We start from the raw sequence: 19,381 nt of genomic DNA, 5'->3' as shown, positions 1-19,381 counted from the left end.
ATATGGTACTTAGGAGGGAAGTGATAAATATATTTTTATAATTCATATTATAGACAAGTTTATTCTAAAATGTATATGAAATGGTACAAGAAATAGATCTTTAAAATTCATATTACAGACAAATTTATTCTAAAATGTATATGAAATGGTATTGATCCTAGAGTAGCTAAAACAACTTTTAGAAAAACTCTCAGCCCTAATAAAATATGAAAAGATGCATAACCTTAGGAATCAAGGAGATGAAAACTGAAACAACAATGAGATAAAATTTCACACCACACAGTTCCACAAAAATGTGGTAATAATATCAAGTGTTGGTGAAGACGTTGAATAATGGAAATTTTTCACAACATTGATAAAAATGTAAGAGTAACTTAGCAATATCTAGTTAGTAATGCTAAAATGTTCATATCTTGAAAACCACAACCCTGTGTATTTACCGTACAGAAACTCACACATGCATGAGGAGATACATAAAAGAATGTCCTCTGTGACATTGTTTATAACAGTGAAAAGTTAGAAAGAATTTAAATGTTTATTTATGGGAGACTGAATAAGTCACTTAAAATTTTTTATTAAAATGTATAATATATATGTGTAATAAATATATATATATTATTTATATTATGTTATGTATATGCTAAATTGTGTTATTTATAATTATATTATGTATATGTATTATGCATATATAAATATGTATAAAATAAATACAATGCATTATATTATTATTATATAATTTGTTTATTATGTGATATTTGGTATATAATGAAATACCATTCAGCAGTAAAATTAATAAACTAGACATGTATAACTAACATTCAAAAAAATCACAAACATAATATTGAGAGAAAAAAGCAAATTTCCAAAGCAAATTAAAAAAAATTATACCATGCATTATTTGAGGCTATATACATATGAGGCTGACATACAAAGTCACTCATCAGCATGATAAATGCCAAATTTTGGGATAGTATTATCTGCAGGATAGAGAAAAACAGAAATACACACCAGTAACAGTACACAGGGATTTCAATTGTGTTTGAAAGGTTTTACACGTTAAATTGCATAGTTGTTATATTATTTTTATACCCATCTAAAATATGTCGCAATTTAAATAAAGAAAATGAAGGAATAATCAAAGAGATAGTAGGCAAATGCAAATAAAAACAAAGCAGAATTGGTTCTATTAGTATCTATGTGGTGCAAATTAAAATCGAAATCACTAAACAGGTATAGAAAAACATATAGTGAAGGTAAGATATATAACGAATGTATAAGAATAAAAAATCTTATATATGTATACTTATAATGTGTACTTATAAAAATAGAAACTAAACATTTTGCCATAACACATTTTATAATCAAGAACTTTAGGTTCACTGATAATTAATTTATCAACTTGTTCTTCTAACCACCCTACCTAAACTATTGCCACCACCACCTTCACGCCGAGCCAAATACTCTATATTATAAATAATTTCATTTACTTCATAACATTTATCAACATTTTTAACTGTCTTCTTTATTTATGTGTTTACTATGCTCCTTTCATCAGTATTTGGTTCCTTAAAGGCAGTGATTTCACCTATCTGGTTTACCAGTGTATCCGTAGTACCCAAAATAATGCCCAAAACATAGTCATGCTCAAGTAAACTTTTATTGAATTAATTAGTTAATACCTTTCATGTGCCATCATTTCAGAAATAGCTGGATGTTTTAAAATGAGATCTCTTAGAGTTTCCTTTCTTTTACTTCTTATTCTTTGTTGAATTTCTGCACTCTTAATAGAGGAGATAAAAATGTTACACGTTAAATTTAAACTTTGAACACAGTAGTATAATTTATTCATACCCTAATGCTTATCTCCTGACATTGAAATAAAGTAGTTTCTTTAGACCCTCAATTAAAATTACTATCAAAGGTAACAGAAGTACCCCTGTAGACAAAAAAAAAAAAAAAATCTGATTATAACTATCTATGTCAATCTAAAAATTATGTTGTATTGTGTAATTATGAAATATGGTTGTTGGTATATCCTTCTGTTTCATAGTATAATGAGTTTTAAATGTCTCCAATCATCTCTAGATAAATGAATCTCTTAATTTCATTACCTAAAATTTAAAACTCATAAATAACTTACTCTTCCAATTTCCATTACGGCAGCTTTGAACTTTAAAGATTTGTTTGCTTTTTTATTTAAAGCACTGTCCTTATATTTCACTTTTTTTATTTCAAGTAGAGACTCATTTCTCCTAACAAAAAGATAAAGTCAGTCAAAAAGACCTGCAAAAATTTACAAAACTACCCCAAAGTAACATGTCTTTAAGGTTGTCATTGAAATTATGTAAGAATATCAAAACTGCTTGTATCCTATGCATAAATTAGACTGTGATATCTCTGATCATCAAGAAATAGCTGCTCTCTCAAAAGAGCAAAATGTAAATCATATTATAAAATGTGAGTGTCAGTGAAGAGTTGAATAATAGAAACTTTTCACAGCATTGATGAAAGTTTAAGAGCAACTTAGCAGTATCTAATAATGTTAAAATGTTCACATCTTGGAAACTACAGCCCTGTATCTTTACAGAAACTCTCACACATGCATAAGGACAGATGTATAAGAATGTCCTTTGCAGCACTGTTTACAATCATAAAAAATTAGAAAGAATTTAATTGTCTATTTATAGGAGACTGAATAAGTTTTAAAATGTATTACATAATAGGGCCGGGCACGGTGGCTCAAGCCTGTAATCCCAGCACTTTGGGAGGCGGAGGCGGGTGGATCACGAGGTCAAGAGATCAAGACCATCCTGGTCAACATGGTGAAACCCCATCTCTACTAAAAATACAAAACATTATCTGGGCATGGTGGCGCGTGCCTGTAATCCCAGCTACTCAGGAGGCTGAGGCAGGAGAATTGCCTGAACCCAGGAGGCGGAGGTTGCGGTGAGCCGAGATCGTGCCATTGCACTCCAGCCTGGGTAACATGAGTGAAACTCCGTCTCAAAAAAAAAAAAAAAAAAAATGTATTACATAATATATGAGAGAATATGTTATATATCATAATCATATAATAAAAGCTCCTACAGGGTTTTCTAACGTGGAAAAAAAGAGGAGTTGAAGGCATGATGTAGATGGAACAGAACTGGACTGAAAATAAAGTAACATGGACACTTCTCTTACAGCTCAGAGAATGCTGTAAAAGTAACCCTAGACAAGCTTCCTTGCTTCCAAGAGATTTCAATTCTTTGGTTCTATGCTTTGCAAACTCCCAGCCACTGCTGCCCTCTGAATACCAACAGGAGCTGAGTTCACCTTTTCCCAATATGATAGCCTCACACTGTCCCTTTGTTAATACTTGCCTATTTTTCCTGAAATTTCTATATTTTTGGGAATTTATATTTCTTCGGTGTACTAGCCAGGTAAAGCAAAGCTGCTTAACGTGATAAATGGGATCCCAAACTTGAATAAAATGTAGGATCTCATTAATGCAAGGCTAATGAAATGACGGGGTGAGTCTGGATAGCTAGTTCCAGGGGTTGAAACTTGACCTAAATCCATCTTGGGTCCTTTGCTTCAGTTTTGATGAAAATGATCCTAATCCCATGGTTGTCTAGAGCCCCAGCTCAGTTGTAGCAATCCTAAGAATTTCCCAGTTAGTTGACATTCATTTGGGCAAATGTTTTGCTGCCTAAATTAGAAGCCTTTGATCAATGACCATAAGAGACTTGGGGATCTATCCTCCACAACTTGCAGCCTGGGCCGGCCTTTCATTTCCAACCAGCTAGGTCTCTTCTCTACAGCCTCTCCTCTTTCTCTCCCTCACTACCAGGGTGCTTGATGTGGTTGCTACGTTCTTCCAGAAACAGATGGGAAGGAGAGGAGGTCACATTTAGACTATAGTCTTTGCCACCATCTCAGCATTCTCCTTCTTGTGCAGCAGAACCTTCATCCACTGAATAAATTAAATTCCTCTACTCCTTGATGTGTGCACTGCTCTGTGGAGCTCTGACTGACGGCTTTCCATTTTGATAAATAGTATTTTTAAATTTTTATGCAAAGCAATATTACTGATGACTTCTTCATTGTTTTAGCTATTTATACAGTCATGTGTCACTTAACAGCAGGGATATGTTGTAAGAAATACTTTCTTAGGCAATTCTGTCATTGTGTGAATGTCATAGAGTGTACTTATGCAAACCTAGATAGTATCACCTGCTACACATCTAGGCCATATAGTACAGCCTATTGCTCCTAGACTATAAACCTGTACAGTGTGTTACTATACTGAATGCTGTAGACGATGTTGTAACACAATGGTCAGTATTTATGTATCTAAACATATCCGAACATGAGAAAAGTACAGTATAAATACAGTATTAAACCTTATACTCCTCTTTCAGAATATTTCTTATTCTTAGTTTAGACTTCCACAGCCAGCCCTCCAAATTTGCCTGCACACTGAAAGTTATCTTCTGTTTTTCTTTGGAATCAAGAACATTATTTAACCCTCCTAAACATCTAACTTTAACTGCTGTTTGAAAAATTTTAAACTCTCATTCTGAGCAATTCTGTTATTATCATGGCCTGTTTCATTTAATATAAGCAATTTCCTTTTATTTTTTGAAAATATGAAGTACATATATACTCTAAGCTTCTGTTCTAATAAATGAAGTACCTATTTTAGGAATATCTTTCTGTATGTTTTTAAGAGAATGTTTCTCTTTTGCCGCCATTGCAAAAATAAGTTTCATGTCACTGATGTTTACTTTTATTAAAATGGGATGGATAGATCTATGCCCAGTGAAGAACACCCCACTCTCAGTTGCTAGAAGAAAAGCTGGATTCATTTGGCATCTCTCATAATTGATGTGAGGCACTATCATTTTCTTTGGGAGCAAAGAGAATCATTCAGGCTTAAAGAATAGGAGGGACAGCTTTAAGGTTTACTGCTTTTGTTTGAGGAACTCCCTCTTCACATATGCAAACGGAAACCCCAACAAATGGCTCTATTTGTTACCACAAAAGAATTAGAAACATGATAAATGACCAAAACTGGACCCAAAAAGAACTGTGTGAGAAAGAACTGATGACCTAGAGATACTATTATCCACCCTGACTCAATAGCAAAAGATTTAATCTATCTCCAGCTAGAGATCTGAACATACTCTATTCTCATTTGTGAGTTCATTGTATATATGTTTTTTACTTTTATTTATTTACACAGATAGGATTTTTCACTATCTCTTAGGTGGTAGTTTGAACTGTATGTACTCCACTCTCTTCTTCATCTACCTTATATTTCTTAAAACTGACAATGTTACTCATTTTTTAAAGTTGTTAACATGTATAAAACTGATCATTGCAAGTACCTTTTCAAGAAGTCATGGACAGGAATTGTTATCTCTACCACAAGATGAAATTTTTCCTCATTCATGCATTTTAGCATAACTTGTGTAAAGAATTCCAGAAATCTTGGTTTTTGCTTAAATTTCATAACTGTAAAAACAAGGAAGTTCACATATAGTTACCAATATACTCAATTATTAGTACTGAAGGGTGGCCAGTGCTAACAGTCATTTTGTTCAAACAGGCAAGTTTATTAATTTGCTTTTTAGATTTTCCATTTTAAAAAATATATAGGAATAAATGTGGTGTGAACTATTGTTTTTCTAATATCAATGAATCCTTTACAAATTACATTAAATTTATTTTCTAAATATCTCAGTATTGAGAAAGATTTCATTAAGGTCACTTTCAACACATGACTGACCAGGGAAAAAAATTGTTGATAATTATCATAACTAGGAATGCTAAGTTTTATATTTGACTCTGAATTAATCAATTATGTTGCCATTTCTAATTAGCTAAACTTGAAATTCACTTTTATATATATATTATTTTTATTTTTTATTTTCTTTTTTTTTTTTTAGATGGGAGTCTCACTTTTTTCCCCCGCTTGAGTTCCATTGCCCCACTTTCAGCTCACTGCAACCTATGTTTCCCTGGTTCAAGCAATTCTCCTGCCTCAGCCTTCCAAGTAGCTGGGACTACAGGCACCCACCACCACGCCCAGCTAATTTTTTGTACTTTTAGTAGAGACAGGGTTTCACCATATCAGCCAGGATGGTCTTGATCTCCTGACGTTGTGATTCTCCTGCCTCGGCTTCCCAAAGTGCTGGGATTACGGGTGTATGCCACTGCACCTGGCTCATTTTTTCTTTTTTTGAGACAGTCTCACTCTGTCACCCAGGCTGGAGTGCAGTGGCACGATCTCAGCTCACTGCAACCTCTGTCTCCCAAGTTCAAGTGATTCTACTGCCTCAGCCTCCTAAGTAGCTGGGATTATGGGTGCCCACCACCATGCCCAGCTAATTTTTGTATTTTTAGTAGAGATGGGGTTTCACATGTTGCCCAGGCTGGTCTCAAACTCCTGACCTCAGGTGATCCACCTATCTCGGCCTCCCAAAGTGCTGAGACTACAGGGGTGAGCTACTGTGCCCGGCCACCAATAGATTTTTCAATGCCCTAGTTTTTGTAAGCTTTATAGTAATAAGCCATCATCAAGGTTCTGTCTTTCCAGACTTTAAATCATGTACCTATTTAGGTCTCTTTCATTACTTGGCAATCAGGATTCCAAATTACTCTGAATGGATAAGAATTCAAAATAACCTGTCTAAAACAGGTGAAATCTTCAAGTAGACAACAGAAACAAAATCCACAGAATTAATATCTTCAGTAATAAATTGAGTGAACAGCACATACACATCCAGTTCACCTACCTTCTTTCACGGCACCTTTGATTGACCAATTCACAACTACAGGATAAAGAAATATAGGGTCTTCTCCTCCTGAGAGTTCAGATGTAACATCTAAAGTTAAAAAATTCAAAAATTGTATGTTCTGTTTAATAACCCAAAATAAAAATTTTTTGAGTAATTCAATATAAAAATTATTTAAAAGAGATGAAAAACAGGAAAATACTAAAATATTCTAAATTATGTGCCTTACAATGTCAATTATAGCATTACATTTTGGAAACAAAAATAATCTAATTAAATTATTTGCTTCACTTTTCCCCCTAAAAGCTAAGGGGTCCACCACCAAATAGGTAAAAAGTTTCTAAGGCATTATTCTCTCTTATTCAACAGCTGTCCTATATCAGCAAACCCAATACTCAGGAATCTACCAATTATATTAACTCCATTTTAGTAAAATTATCTTTAAAAGCTAGTAAAGTATAACACAGCCACTGGAGCCAGACTGGCTGGGTTCAAATTCTAATCATGACATTTTTTAGTTACGAAACCTTGGAAAGTTATTTAGTTTCTCTGTGTCTCAGTTTATTCATCTTTAAAATGGAGATAATAATAGTTCCTTTCTCATATGGTTCTTACATACAGGTTGCATAAGTTTTAATGTGTATGTTTTATAAAAATAATATTTTTTGTAAAATAGTGACTGGCACACAGAAAACGATGTACAAAACTATCATTTTATTATTGTTGTTTTTGAATTTACTATTCTTTTTCTAACCATTAGACCACCAGGGAGAATTTGCCATTTAGCTACTTATAGCCCATTGCGCTTCTTGGTAAAATATTTTTACCAATATTATGAAAATAAATAATTCAGACTTCCAGAACACTGTATATTTTAAGGAATTATACTTTCTATATACAATAAGATGATTACAGCTTTCCCAAAGCTAGGTTAACTAGTTATAGGAATAATCAAACACTTAGTTCAAGTCATAAATCCATGCTTGAAACAGGCGTGGAACATATTAAAAGAGAGAGAGATCCAAGTCAGTGAAGCCCACAAGACAGAACTGAGGCACACAGTAGGAAAGGTAAAGTAGGGACATGGAATTCTACAAGCACAGCCAGATCCCCAAAGGCCATGGAGCAAAAGTCTTTAAAGACTTCTTAGAAGAACCCTGGAAACATCGGTTAATGTCAAAATGTACTTTAACATGTTGCAACAACTATCATACTTGGTTTAAGGCTCAATTTTGAGTACTCTCTTGTTCTAGAAGATTTAAAGTACCTGCTTTTTAAAAATGTGACAATACTAATCATCACCAGAAACTAACTCAATTTCCCAAGTAGCTTTCCAGTCTGCAAACTCCAAAACACCAATCATTGCATTAACACATTGGTTCATTATGAAATTACTATAGTACAACGACCTAAAATTAAACTCATCTTTCACTCTGCTTTCTACTCTGGAAGGTGTTGGTTCAAACCGTTTACACATTAACAACCTTCACACTATCCCTTTATTTCCCAGTTGCATTTTTGCCTTTAAAGCAGTGATTCTCAATTCTGCGCCTCCCATAACCCCCTCCCACTCTCCCTTCAAGGGTACCCAGATGGTTGTCACAACTAGGTGGATGGTGTGCTGTGCTTCTGTGAGTAGAGACCAGGGATGCTACTAAAAATCATACAGTGCCAAGCACAGTCCCCCACAACAAAGAACTACCTGGCCCAAAATGCTAACAGTGTCGAGGTTGAGAAAACTTGCTTTAGAATCAGAAGGTGCAGGCTCAAGTCCAAGCCAGCTACGTAATCCTAAGTAAATCGCTTAATCTCTATGAGCCACATCTGTAAAAAGTGGCTAACAATCCCTTAACAGGGTATTGTTAGGATTAATGATATAATGTAAAAGCACTGTGTAAATCTTAAAGGGTTTACCAAATGCTAATCTCATTGTAATCCTTTGAACAAAATATTTTCTTGTTTTAAAAAACTTAATGCTAAACGGAAGTATACAGAAAAAAAAAATGATTACATTGCTTTGTCAGTTTGAGTAGGTGTGTCTCCAACAAAGCCAGCTGTTCATTTATCTTTTCAGGCAACAGTATCTGCTGTGGCTTCTTAGTCTTTAAAGACTTCTTAGAAGAATCCTAGAAACATCGGTAAATGTCAAAATGTACTTTAACGTGTTGGAACAACTGTCATTTTCAAACAACATCCTTTAAATTATGTTTTCATACTTTCATATTTGGTAGATAAAAACTATGATCTACATAATAATATTAATTAGTAACAATGAATAATCACAGTCATTGTGTTCTAATTAAATGCAGACATAGTACTGTGTTTCATGGAGATTGACCAAAACGCTCCTTCGTTTCCCTCTCCCTTTCTCCCAGTAATTTCCACCCACCGAGACAGCGCCCTCCAAAACCTGCATTCTCAAAGCAGCTGAGACTATGCCTCTAAAAATCTCGAAAAGACAATTCAAAGAGGAAATGTAACCTCAGAAATGTAGCCCTTTATTCCTTTTTTTCCTTTCCTTTTCCCAGAAGGAGCTTCTTTACAGCTAAGCTAATTACCTTTGCCACTTTGCCTTTCATTGAAACGTAAGGGAGTCAGTAATTAGTGGATTAAGAATCCGCCTGTCTGCACTCAGGCTCAAGACCATGTTTTCTCTGTCTGAGCCTGAGAACGACCTGTTAATGTCTCTTGTTCTCCAAAAAACTTTCCAAGCCCCTTTAGGCTTAAAGGAACCTTGAGTAGCTCTAGTAATTTCTGACTACTGTAAACTAACTATCTCTACAATCTTAGATGGAAAAATCACAACCTTCCACTGAACTATAAGCTTCAAGGAGAGAGGTATGAGGCCTGTCCTACCATGACGTGAAAGGCCCTAAGTCAAGGCCTGGGTGACATAAAGGGGCTGATGGACTCAGAGAGTAGATACTGCATGGTACCAAAAAAAAAAAAAAAACCTTCAAATTGCTTTCAGCTTAATCAAAATTCCCTCTAGACAAAACACCCTCCCAACTAAAAAAAAAAAGGTATTATGGCTTAAAAAATCATCCAGTAAAACAGTGGTGATTTTAAAGATATTTTTGGCAAACAAATGCTTACTTGGAAATTCAACATATCACAGATAAAAATGGAGCTACTCTAACTGAAACAGAGTCAAGGATGAGAGTCTCTACCCCCATCCAAGCCATGAAAGGGACTTCAAGTAATTCCTAGTTTGCTACTTCAAGTAATTCCTAGGCGGTGGCTCACGCCTGTAATCCCAGCACTTTGGGAGGCCATGGCAGGAAGATTATCTAAGGTCAGGAGTTCAAGACCAGCCTAGCCATCATGGTGAAACCCCATCTCTACTAAAAATACAAAAATTAGCCAAGTGTTGTGGCACATGCCTATAATCTCAGCTATTTAGGAGGCTGAGGTAGAAGAATCACTTGAACCCAGAAGGCAGAGGCTGCGGTAAGCCAAGATCACACCACTGTACTCTGGCCTGGACAACAGAGTGAGACTCTGTCTCACAAAGAAAAAAAAAAAAAAAAAAGAAAGAAACCAAATGAACTAAGTAACATTTCAAAACTTGATCTATAAAAATATGTAACTACATAGTTTCAAGGAAAGGCAATAAGCATAAAGGAAGGCAGATATTAAAAGTTCATCTCAAAAATTAGCAGTCTCATAAGAGAATGTAGGTGTCACAGTGAGTTTCAGAAATCGACTTTGAACACAAAGTAAAAAAAATTCTGACATGTATTTGCTGTATTCAATGACCCACCCAGAACAGTAAAATCTTAGATCTAGAAGAGACTTTAGAGAGCTTTTAAGTCCCATGTCCAACTGGGTGTAGGAAGCTCTCTATGATCGCCTAACTGATGGTTGGGAGTGGTGATGGGGACTATTCAGTATACTAGCAGAGATTCCTTCTTAATTTTCTTCACTATAACTCAAAAAAACAAGACAAAACCCAAAAGCTCTTTAATAGATTACTTTACTTATATGTAAACATAACAAGAGTAAAACTTATCAGTTTTCTAATATGTTTCATAATACTATATTACCCCTAAAGACACAAACTAAACATAGGTTTAAAAACGAGAAACAAACACAATTACCTCCTCTGGCATTTCTTCTTGTTCATTACTACCATCCAACAGAGACTTGCTTTCTGGTGTGATGTCCAACATTTTTTTCCCGTAATTTATAATCATTACTGCCAGGTCATATTCCCTCCATGAACGCAGAATCTAATTTAAAATATTTGTTAATTATCTATGTTGGGCATTCTTGTCTATTTTCAAGTGTAATGCATCATTTTTTCATAAATTCAAAAGCCCCATAGAGTTTTCAGTCTAAGAATCCCCATTTTATTGTTAAGAAAACTGTAAATTTACCTCCAGATCATATTAATACATTTAGTGCAATTAAAGATGCATAATTCAACTATTTTAAGTAAAGGACTAATAACAGGATCTCATCAGTAATAAACTTCCCATATCTCTGGGCCATATAGCCATATACCTTCTGATACAGTGAGTTAACCATTAAGAAAACAATTCTTTTCAAAAAAAAAGTCCATTATCTAAAAAGTCATTTGTAAAGGCCACATCACCACCACCCTCTTGAGTTGCTTTCTTTGGGAAATAACACAATTACTGACCTCATGGTGTCTTAAAGAGTATTTATATCACTAAGTGATTTTTTTTTTTTGAGACAGAGTCTTGCTCTGTCACCAGGCTGGCTTGTAGTGTCACAGATCTCAGCTCACTGCAACCTCTGCCTCCTAGGTTCAAATAATTCTTCTGACTCAGCCTCCTGAGTAGCTGGGATTATAGGCAGGCGCCACAACGCCCAGCTAATTTGTATTTTTAGTAGAGACGGGGTTTCACCATGTTGGCCAGGATGGTCTTGATCTCCTGACTTTGTGATCCACCCCCCTCGGCCTCCCAAAGTGCTGGGATTACAGGCGTGAGCCACCACACCCAGCTATCATAAGTGATTTACCAGACGTTCTGCTAGAAGACTGAGCTAGATAGAAGCTGTTTTTGGCAGATTCCCCATCAACCCTAGGGGAAGTGTGCATTGTAGGCATAAGGGGAAGGGGCCTATTTAGCCTCTCTCACATCCCCTATTACCAGTTCTGTGGCCTTCACTATTCTGGCCCTTACCTACCATTCTAGAGTAATCTTCCACTAATCATCTCCTTGTACTTTAATCTTACAAAATATTGAGCCGATTATAAAATCTGATGGTCACCATTGTGTTACAGGACTTCATGTCTTCCACAGCTGATCCATTCCCCAGAACAGCCTTCTGTACCTTGTTTATACAGCTTCACCTTGCCATTAAAACCTGGGCTCTAGCATCAACTTCAGGAAAGCTGCCCTGGCCAGCAATCTGATTTCCATAGATTCTGCAAATCAGATTGCTGGCCAGGGCAGGTCAAAGGATGGGGACACATTCATTGTGAACCCCTCATGGCAACTAGGAGTATAAATAAGTTTGTGTGAATTTGTTATATGTAGATATATTCTGTTGAGTACGTTAGTATTTAAGACAAGTGTATTAGTTTGTTCTTACACTTATAATAAAGACATACCCAAGACTGGGTAATTTATAAAGGAAAGAGGTTTAATTAATTCACAATTTCACATGGCTCAGGAGGCCTAAAAATCATGGCTGAAGGTGAATGAGGAGCAAAGTCAAGTCTTACATGGTGGCAGGCAAGAGAGAGCTTGTTTAGGGGAACTCCCTTTTATAAAACCATCGAATCTTGTGAGACTTATTCACTATCAAGAGAACAGCATAGGAAAGGCCTGCCCCCATGATTCAATTACCTCCCACCAGTCCCTCCCATGACATGTGGGAATTATGGGAGCTACAATTCAAGATGAGATTTGGGTGGGGAGATAGCCAAAGCATATCGATAAATAACAACTTTTACTTCTCATGCAGGAAAGGGATATATAAAGTGGCTGAAAAATAATGAGTGGCTGCTTAGACCTGAGAAACCCTACCTAATGCTAAGAACTGGAACATGTTTCTATGGGACCAGGGCAAAGGCACTAAACTAATAGTGACTGTGGAACAGAGTGCAGAAAAGAAAGTGCCAAAATACACTGTTCACAACAGCAAAGACTTGGAACTAACCGAAATGCCCATCAATGATGGACTGGATAAAGAAAATGTGGCACATATACATCATGGAATACTATGTGGCCATAAAAAAGGATGAGGTCATGTCCTTTGCAGGGACATGAATGAAACCGGAAACTATCATTCTCAGCAAACTGACACAAGGACAGAAAATCAAACACCACATGTTCTCACTCATAAGTGGATATTGAATAATGAGAACACATAGACACAGGGAGGGGAACATCACACACCAGGGCCCGTCAGGGGGTGGGGGTCTAGGGAAGGGATAGCAGAGGGTGGAGGCATTGGGGAGGGATAGCATTAGGAGAAATACAAAATGTAGATGATGGGTTGATGGGTTGATGGGTGTAGTAAACCACCATGGCACATGTATACCTGTGTAACAAACCTGCACATTTTGCACATGTACCCCAGAACGTAAATAAACTAAATTTTTTTAAAAAAGAAAGTGACAGGCCGGGTGCGGTGGCTCAAGCCTGTAATCTCAGCACTTTGGGAGGCCGAGGCGGGTGGATCACGAGGTCAAGAGATCGAGACCATCCTGGTCAACATGGTGAAACCCCGTCTCTACTAAAAATACAAAAAATTAGCTGGGCATGGTGGTGCGTGCCTGTAATCCCAGCTACTCAGGAGGCTGAGGCAGGAGAGTTGCCTGAACCCAGGAGGCGGAGGTTGCGGTGAGCCGAGATCGCGCCATTGCACTCCAGCCTGGGTAACATGAGTGAAACTCTGTCTCAAAATAAATAAATAAATAAATAAGAAAGTGCCAAAATAAATTCTGTGAGTGTTTTAAAATTTTTTTATTGATTTACTTATTTTATATTTTGTAGAGGCAGGGTCTCTCAAAGTGCTGGGATTATAGGCATAAGTCACCATGTTTGGCCAAAATAAATTTTAAATCGGTAGGTAGGGTTAGATCATGCAAGGCCTTGAATGCCCAGCAAAACAGTCAAATCTCATTATTAAATGTATATGAGAGGGAGAAGGTTTTACTATAAGGAAACAGAATTGAGCTAAGTTTTGCTATAAGAAAATAGAAATGAGTCTCCTCTCCACTCTACTTAATTTTGCTTTCTGACATATTTAAGTACTAAGTTTATAGATAACTGAGCAATCTTTTCCCCTTGTTTTAATATGCTCATAGAAAATAATAAATGATAAAGAATTTTTCCAACCAAAGGAAAAACAGGACCAATTCTATTTAACATACCAAGAGATGAAACAAAAAGAGTATGTCAGATGTTTAGTATAACAATTTTTAAATGACACATTGAAAATGACGAATCTCACAAGTGGCATGTTAGAAAAAAAATTGCTGCCTAAAAAAGAAAGACTCAACCATCTGAAAAGATTACCGATTTTAAAAACAGAACAGAGAAAAGAAACAGAGCCATTTGACTAATCAGGTTTTACATGTCCTAAGAGAAAATCCAACATTGTTTATATCAAATGAACACCTGAAATGTGGGATTCAGGGTTAGTCCAGGATTCTGGCACTGCAGGCCAGACTGGAGGAAGCTTCTAGAATGGCAATTCTCAACATATTAGGGACAAAATCAAGTCAAATATCAACATTCTGACATTAATATATTATTTGTTTTTGAATGTTCAGAACACATTCAGGCTGGGCACAGTGGCTCACGCCTGTAATCCCAGCACTTTGAGAGGCAGATGCAGGCAGATCACATGAGCTCAGGAGTTCAAGACCAACCTGAGCAACATGGAAAAACCCCATCTCTACAAAAAATACAAAACTTAGCTAGGTGTGATGGCATGTGGCTGTAGTCCCAGCTACTCAGGAGGCTGATATGCGAGGACTGTTTGAGCCAGAGAAGTGGAGGTTCCAGTGAGCTGAGATCATGCTGATCTCTGTCTCAGAAACAAACAAAAAACACATATTTAGGGTCATTTCTATAGTAACATCACTTGGATTTCAATGATTCCCCAAGTGGGAGAAGAAGGGGTGGGGGTCCTGGCTAGCAAGTCAGGAAATGCACAGAGCCAGCTAGAAGCTGGTGTATACTGAGAGAAAATTCATCCAAAGCCGAGACAGCAGCATGTGAATTCAAGGATGTCAGCCTCCACTGGGCCCCAAATGCTGGTTCTAAGCCCAATTTATTCTAGGTCAGCATTCTCTCCCATCTTCTTCAGTGGCTCACGCAAACCGACCCATTCTCAAAAATCTTTGAAACCCACCCTTACCCATTACCTCCTTACTGTCAGCAAATGACCTTGCTTCCTGTCCACAGACAAAAATAAGGGAAATGGAGCTTATCTCTTATCCACAAACCATCATTACACATCTGTAACTACAACCACCCTTCCCTCCTGAGAGGGGAGAGGCAAATCTCTTGTCAAGACTAACCCCTCCCACATGTGCTGGGATCCCACTGCCTCATGCCTTCAGGGATCCTGCTCTAGTCCTCACCCTTCCTCTCTTAAGTCTTCATCCTTTCCTTTTCCTGGTCCCTCCTCATCAATATTACAATGTTTTGGAGTACCTGGATAAGCAGAATTGGTTTTTTTGTTTTTTGTTTTTTGTTTTAGCAGAAGTTGCTATTGACATGATGCAAGCAACAAGCTGCCTTGAAACAGAGTTTCTTTCTTCTGGAAGAAACACTGCAGTAGCCCCTGTTAGTTACTTAAACGAACATAGTTGCGTTCAGCGCCCTGGTAAGAGAGGGCAATCTGGCCGTCCTTTATTTGCAAAAGATACTCCTCCACTGGAAATACTCATTGATGGAAGAGCTTTTTGGGGTCAGGGTAGATCAAGCAGATAAATATATCCTAAAGAAAAGTAACCTTGGAAGATAGACTTTGGGCCCAGCAAAACATAAATTAATGTGTGTTACTGTAGCACTGGAAAAAGAAAAGGGTGCTTTGGATTGCATAGAACCCCCACTTTCAATGGTATCACCATGTGACAATGACAGAACAGCAGCAGGAATGTTCTTAAGGTTGGGAAGGGTTAGGAATGACAGAAAAGCTTTAGACTAATCAAACTCTTCAGTTCTTCCTCTTGCCTAGTATTTAGAAGAAAGATTGGCCTCTTGGACTAAGTGCACCCTTGAAATTGTTAGATAATTATTTTCCCTTCTCACTCTATGCACCGTCCCCCGGTGATGGCTTCTATTTCTATTGCTTTAATTGCAGTCCAGATACTAAAGACTTCTTTGTCTTAACACACATTTCAAATCCCCCGAGCTCCAGACTGATAGTTCCTCTTGTATAATGGCCACTTCTTTGGATATCCTATCAACTTCAAAATTCAATCTGTTCAAAACTCATTACCTGCTCCCCCTTCACCACCCAAAATTACTCCTCATGCAGGGTTCAATGAGTAGTGTTATATTCACCCAACTGCCCAGGCCAGGTAGCTGAATATTACCACTGCCTCTTCCCTCTCCCTCCTTTATTCTCTGTATCTATCAGAGTTTCAGATTCTCAATTCTATCAATTCTATCTCATAAATAATTTGAATCCTTTCCATTCTACCTCCATTTTCTCCATATCGGTTTAGTTTACCTTCTCTCACCTTCTAACTCATCTCTGCCTCAGGTCCTATTTCCTCTAATTATTAGCTGTGTACAACAAGAACAATTTCTTTTTTCTAAAATACAAATCTGCTTATGTCATTCCTGGGTGTGAAAGCCTTCAATGGCGCCTCCCTGACCTCGCAAGATGGCCATTTATCACCTGGACCTGTCTGTTGCTCAACTTTTTAAGTCAACTGAAATATTGCATTATATCCTCCATAATAAAAGATAAATTTGATTATTTTCCCAAACTCTAAAATTATTTCACATTTTCTAAAGATTACTCCCTGGAGTGATCAACATTAATAATCCTATGCCTTCATGTATTTTCCCAACCTAATCTTTACCTTTCAGCTTTGCTGATAGTGTCTTGCCATAAAAATGTTTTAATAATCATGTAATCTAATATCTATTTTATTCTGTTTATCTTTTGAATTTTGTGGTTTATCAAGGAAAGTGTCCCCTGACTCCAAGGCCATATAAATATCCTTAAGTCTATCTAGACTTTATTTTGTTTATGGCATGATACAAGGTTCTAGCTTTGTTTACTTTCAGATGAACAGTCAAGTTATACTAGCACCTTTCATTAAATAAACTATTATAATACTCTATCATTTTCTCAATGAATCAGATTGGTACCTTTGTCATATATTCATTTCTTCTGTAGACTTGGGGGCCATTCCTGGACTCTCTATTCTATTGCACTGAACTGTTTGCCCATTACTTTGTGACACCATTTATTATTAAAGTGGCCTTATGGCAAACTTTAATATCTATTGAGGACTTTTAAATTAATCAGCTTCAGAGAAACCCAATTAGAATTCTAATTAGAACTGTATTCAATTTAAATATTATTTTAGGAAGGATTTGCACTTCTGTGACAGTAAGTCTACCTGTGCAAGAACTTGGTGTGGCCTGTCCTATGCTCAGATCTTATTTTGTGTCCCTCAGTAAGATCCCAACGTTCTTTTATCTAGATTCTTCAACATTCTGTTAAGTTTTAAATTTTGTGCATGGCAAGTGGTATATCTTACCCTCTCCATTTCTAACCTATTGCTAGTATTTTTAAAAACCTATCAGTTTGTAAGTGTATTACATATGATTACTTTATATATTCTCTTTATAATCCTAGTAATTTTTTACCAGCATTTCATGGGGTTGTGAGACCAGTATAATTATAGATAAATTATACTTTTCTAATATTATAAAATTATTTTCTATCCTTATCTATTACATGAGAAAGAACATCAAAAAATACCGAATCTCACTGTTAGGAGTCAGCATCTATTTCCTGTGGCTGATTTTTAAAGAAATGGCTCCAGAAATTTGCCATTCAGTATATTTGCTGTAAAATGTTGGTAAACGTCTTTGTCATTCAATAGCTTCTTTCCTTTCCTAATTTATTAGAAATTTTATTAGGAAAGGCCACTAAGTGTTATCAAATGTCTTTGTGGCATTTTTCTTATAATCTTACTTTTCTTCTTTAACTTGCATTGCAAAAAATTAATGTTTTGTTCTAATTCAGACTTAATTTTTAATACTTGACAATGAGACTGTCCTAGGACCAGAAAGTGACCAAATGCCATTCAGGAACAGAGAAGGGTGATCAGACAGAACAGATCTGAAGGATACTACATAATTACTCTCTTAGTTCTGATTAATATTTTGGGCTATGAACTTTGCTTTTTCTGATATGAAAATTGCCACTTCACCTTTAATTTCTTTGCATTTTCCCAGTACCATTGTCTATCCATTTATTTATTCAAACATTGTTTGTCACCATGTTTTAGAAGAGTTTCTTGAAATAGAATACATTTGAGCCTGACTTTTTACCCCATCTGGTAATTTCTGTCTTCTGAATTCATTCACATTCAGTGAAGTGATCGATATACTTAATTATATGCCTTCTGTCTTATATACTTTCTCTTTTTCCTTCTTACTTTTGCTGAAATTCACCATTTTTCCTCCCTGTCAGTTTTTCCTGTCCCTGTTTCTTCTTTCTCATTCCTCCCTGTTCATTTTTTCTCCCTGTCAATTTAGAAGTCCTACTATGCAGCTGGGCATGGTGGCTCACACCTGTAATCCCAGCACTTTGGGAGGCTGTGGCACGTGGATCACCTGAGGTCAGAAGTTCGAGATCAGCCTGGGCAACATGGTGAAACCCCATCTCTACTAAAAATACAAAAATTTGCCAGACGTAGTGATGCATGCCTGTAATCCCAGCTACTCAGGAGGCTGAGACATGAGAATTGCTTGAACTGGAGAGGCAGAGGTTGCAGTGAGCCGAGATCAAACCACTGAACTCCAGCCTGGGCAACAGAGTGAGCCTCTGTCTCAAAAAAAAAGGAAATTCTACTATGCTGTAAAGTTCTGCTCATGGTTACGATTTCTCTGAGTCATCTTTAAATATATACATATACAATACATATATACACTATCAAAAATAATTTTATAATATGTGTATTTTTATATGTATATGTGTGCCTGTGTGTGTGTGTGTGTGTGTGTATGCATACATAAAACGTGCAACCATGCACCAAAGATCTTTACCTGCTCATACCTCCCCTGACGTTAAGCAGGATAGAAGTTTTAGTTCTAGGTTATTAATAAATTTTTCTTTCAAGGATGACTCTTCTCTAAAGAATCCCTACTTAGCATTTATATTACAAAGTCCTAGTCTCGCCATTATTATCTATTTAATTTTAATAATACATATATTGCAAGATTCATTGCTCCCATTATTCTTCTTCTTTTTGTCTTTCCCTGTCTTGGGATTTCTGTTCTGAATCAATTGTCATTTGATAGAGTATTTCCTCAAGTGTTTTCCTCAGATAAATACATGGGCAGAATACCTTTTAAATGCCCGCACTTCTGAAAATGTTTATTTTGCCCTGACAAATGAATGTATCTTTCCTGGTT

The 19,381-nt window shown here is 36.4% G+C and overlaps 1 protein-coding gene across 3 annotated transcripts in view; it reads right to left on the bottom strand.

Annotated features, from left to right (window-relative positions):
* The window catches only part of CFAP54 (cilia and flagella associated protein 54), a 369,697-nt gene that overhangs the window by 245,306 nt on the left and 105,010 nt on the right, over nucleotides 1–19,381 (bottom strand). For all 3 annotated transcript variants that reach the window (XM_032298598.1, XM_032298601.1, XM_032298604.1), the window contains 6 exons: nucleotides 10,883–11,014; nucleotides 8,794–8,908; nucleotides 6,783–6,872; nucleotides 5,373–5,499; nucleotides 2,141–2,252; nucleotides 1,680–1,780 (listed from right to left, as the gene is read on the bottom strand). In XM_032298598.1, coding sequence (XP_032154489.1) covers nucleotides 1,680–1,780; nucleotides 2,141–2,252; nucleotides 5,373–5,499; nucleotides 6,783–6,872; nucleotides 8,794–8,908; nucleotides 10,883–11,014 — 677 coding nt within the window. The remainder of the gene's footprint in view (nucleotides 1–1,679; nucleotides 1,781–2,140; nucleotides 2,253–5,372; nucleotides 5,500–6,782; nucleotides 6,873–8,793; nucleotides 8,909–10,882; nucleotides 11,015–19,381) is intronic.

Source organism: Sapajus apella, unplaced genomic scaffold (genome assembly GCF_009761245.1).
Source record: "Sapajus apella isolate SASKATOON/1434 unplaced genomic scaffold, GSC_monkey_1.0 scaffold2, whole genome shotgun sequence".
NCBI lineage: Eukaryota > Metazoa > Chordata > Mammalia > Primates > Cebidae > Sapajus > Sapajus apella.
This window is presented reverse-complemented; position numbering and strand designations above follow the sequence as displayed.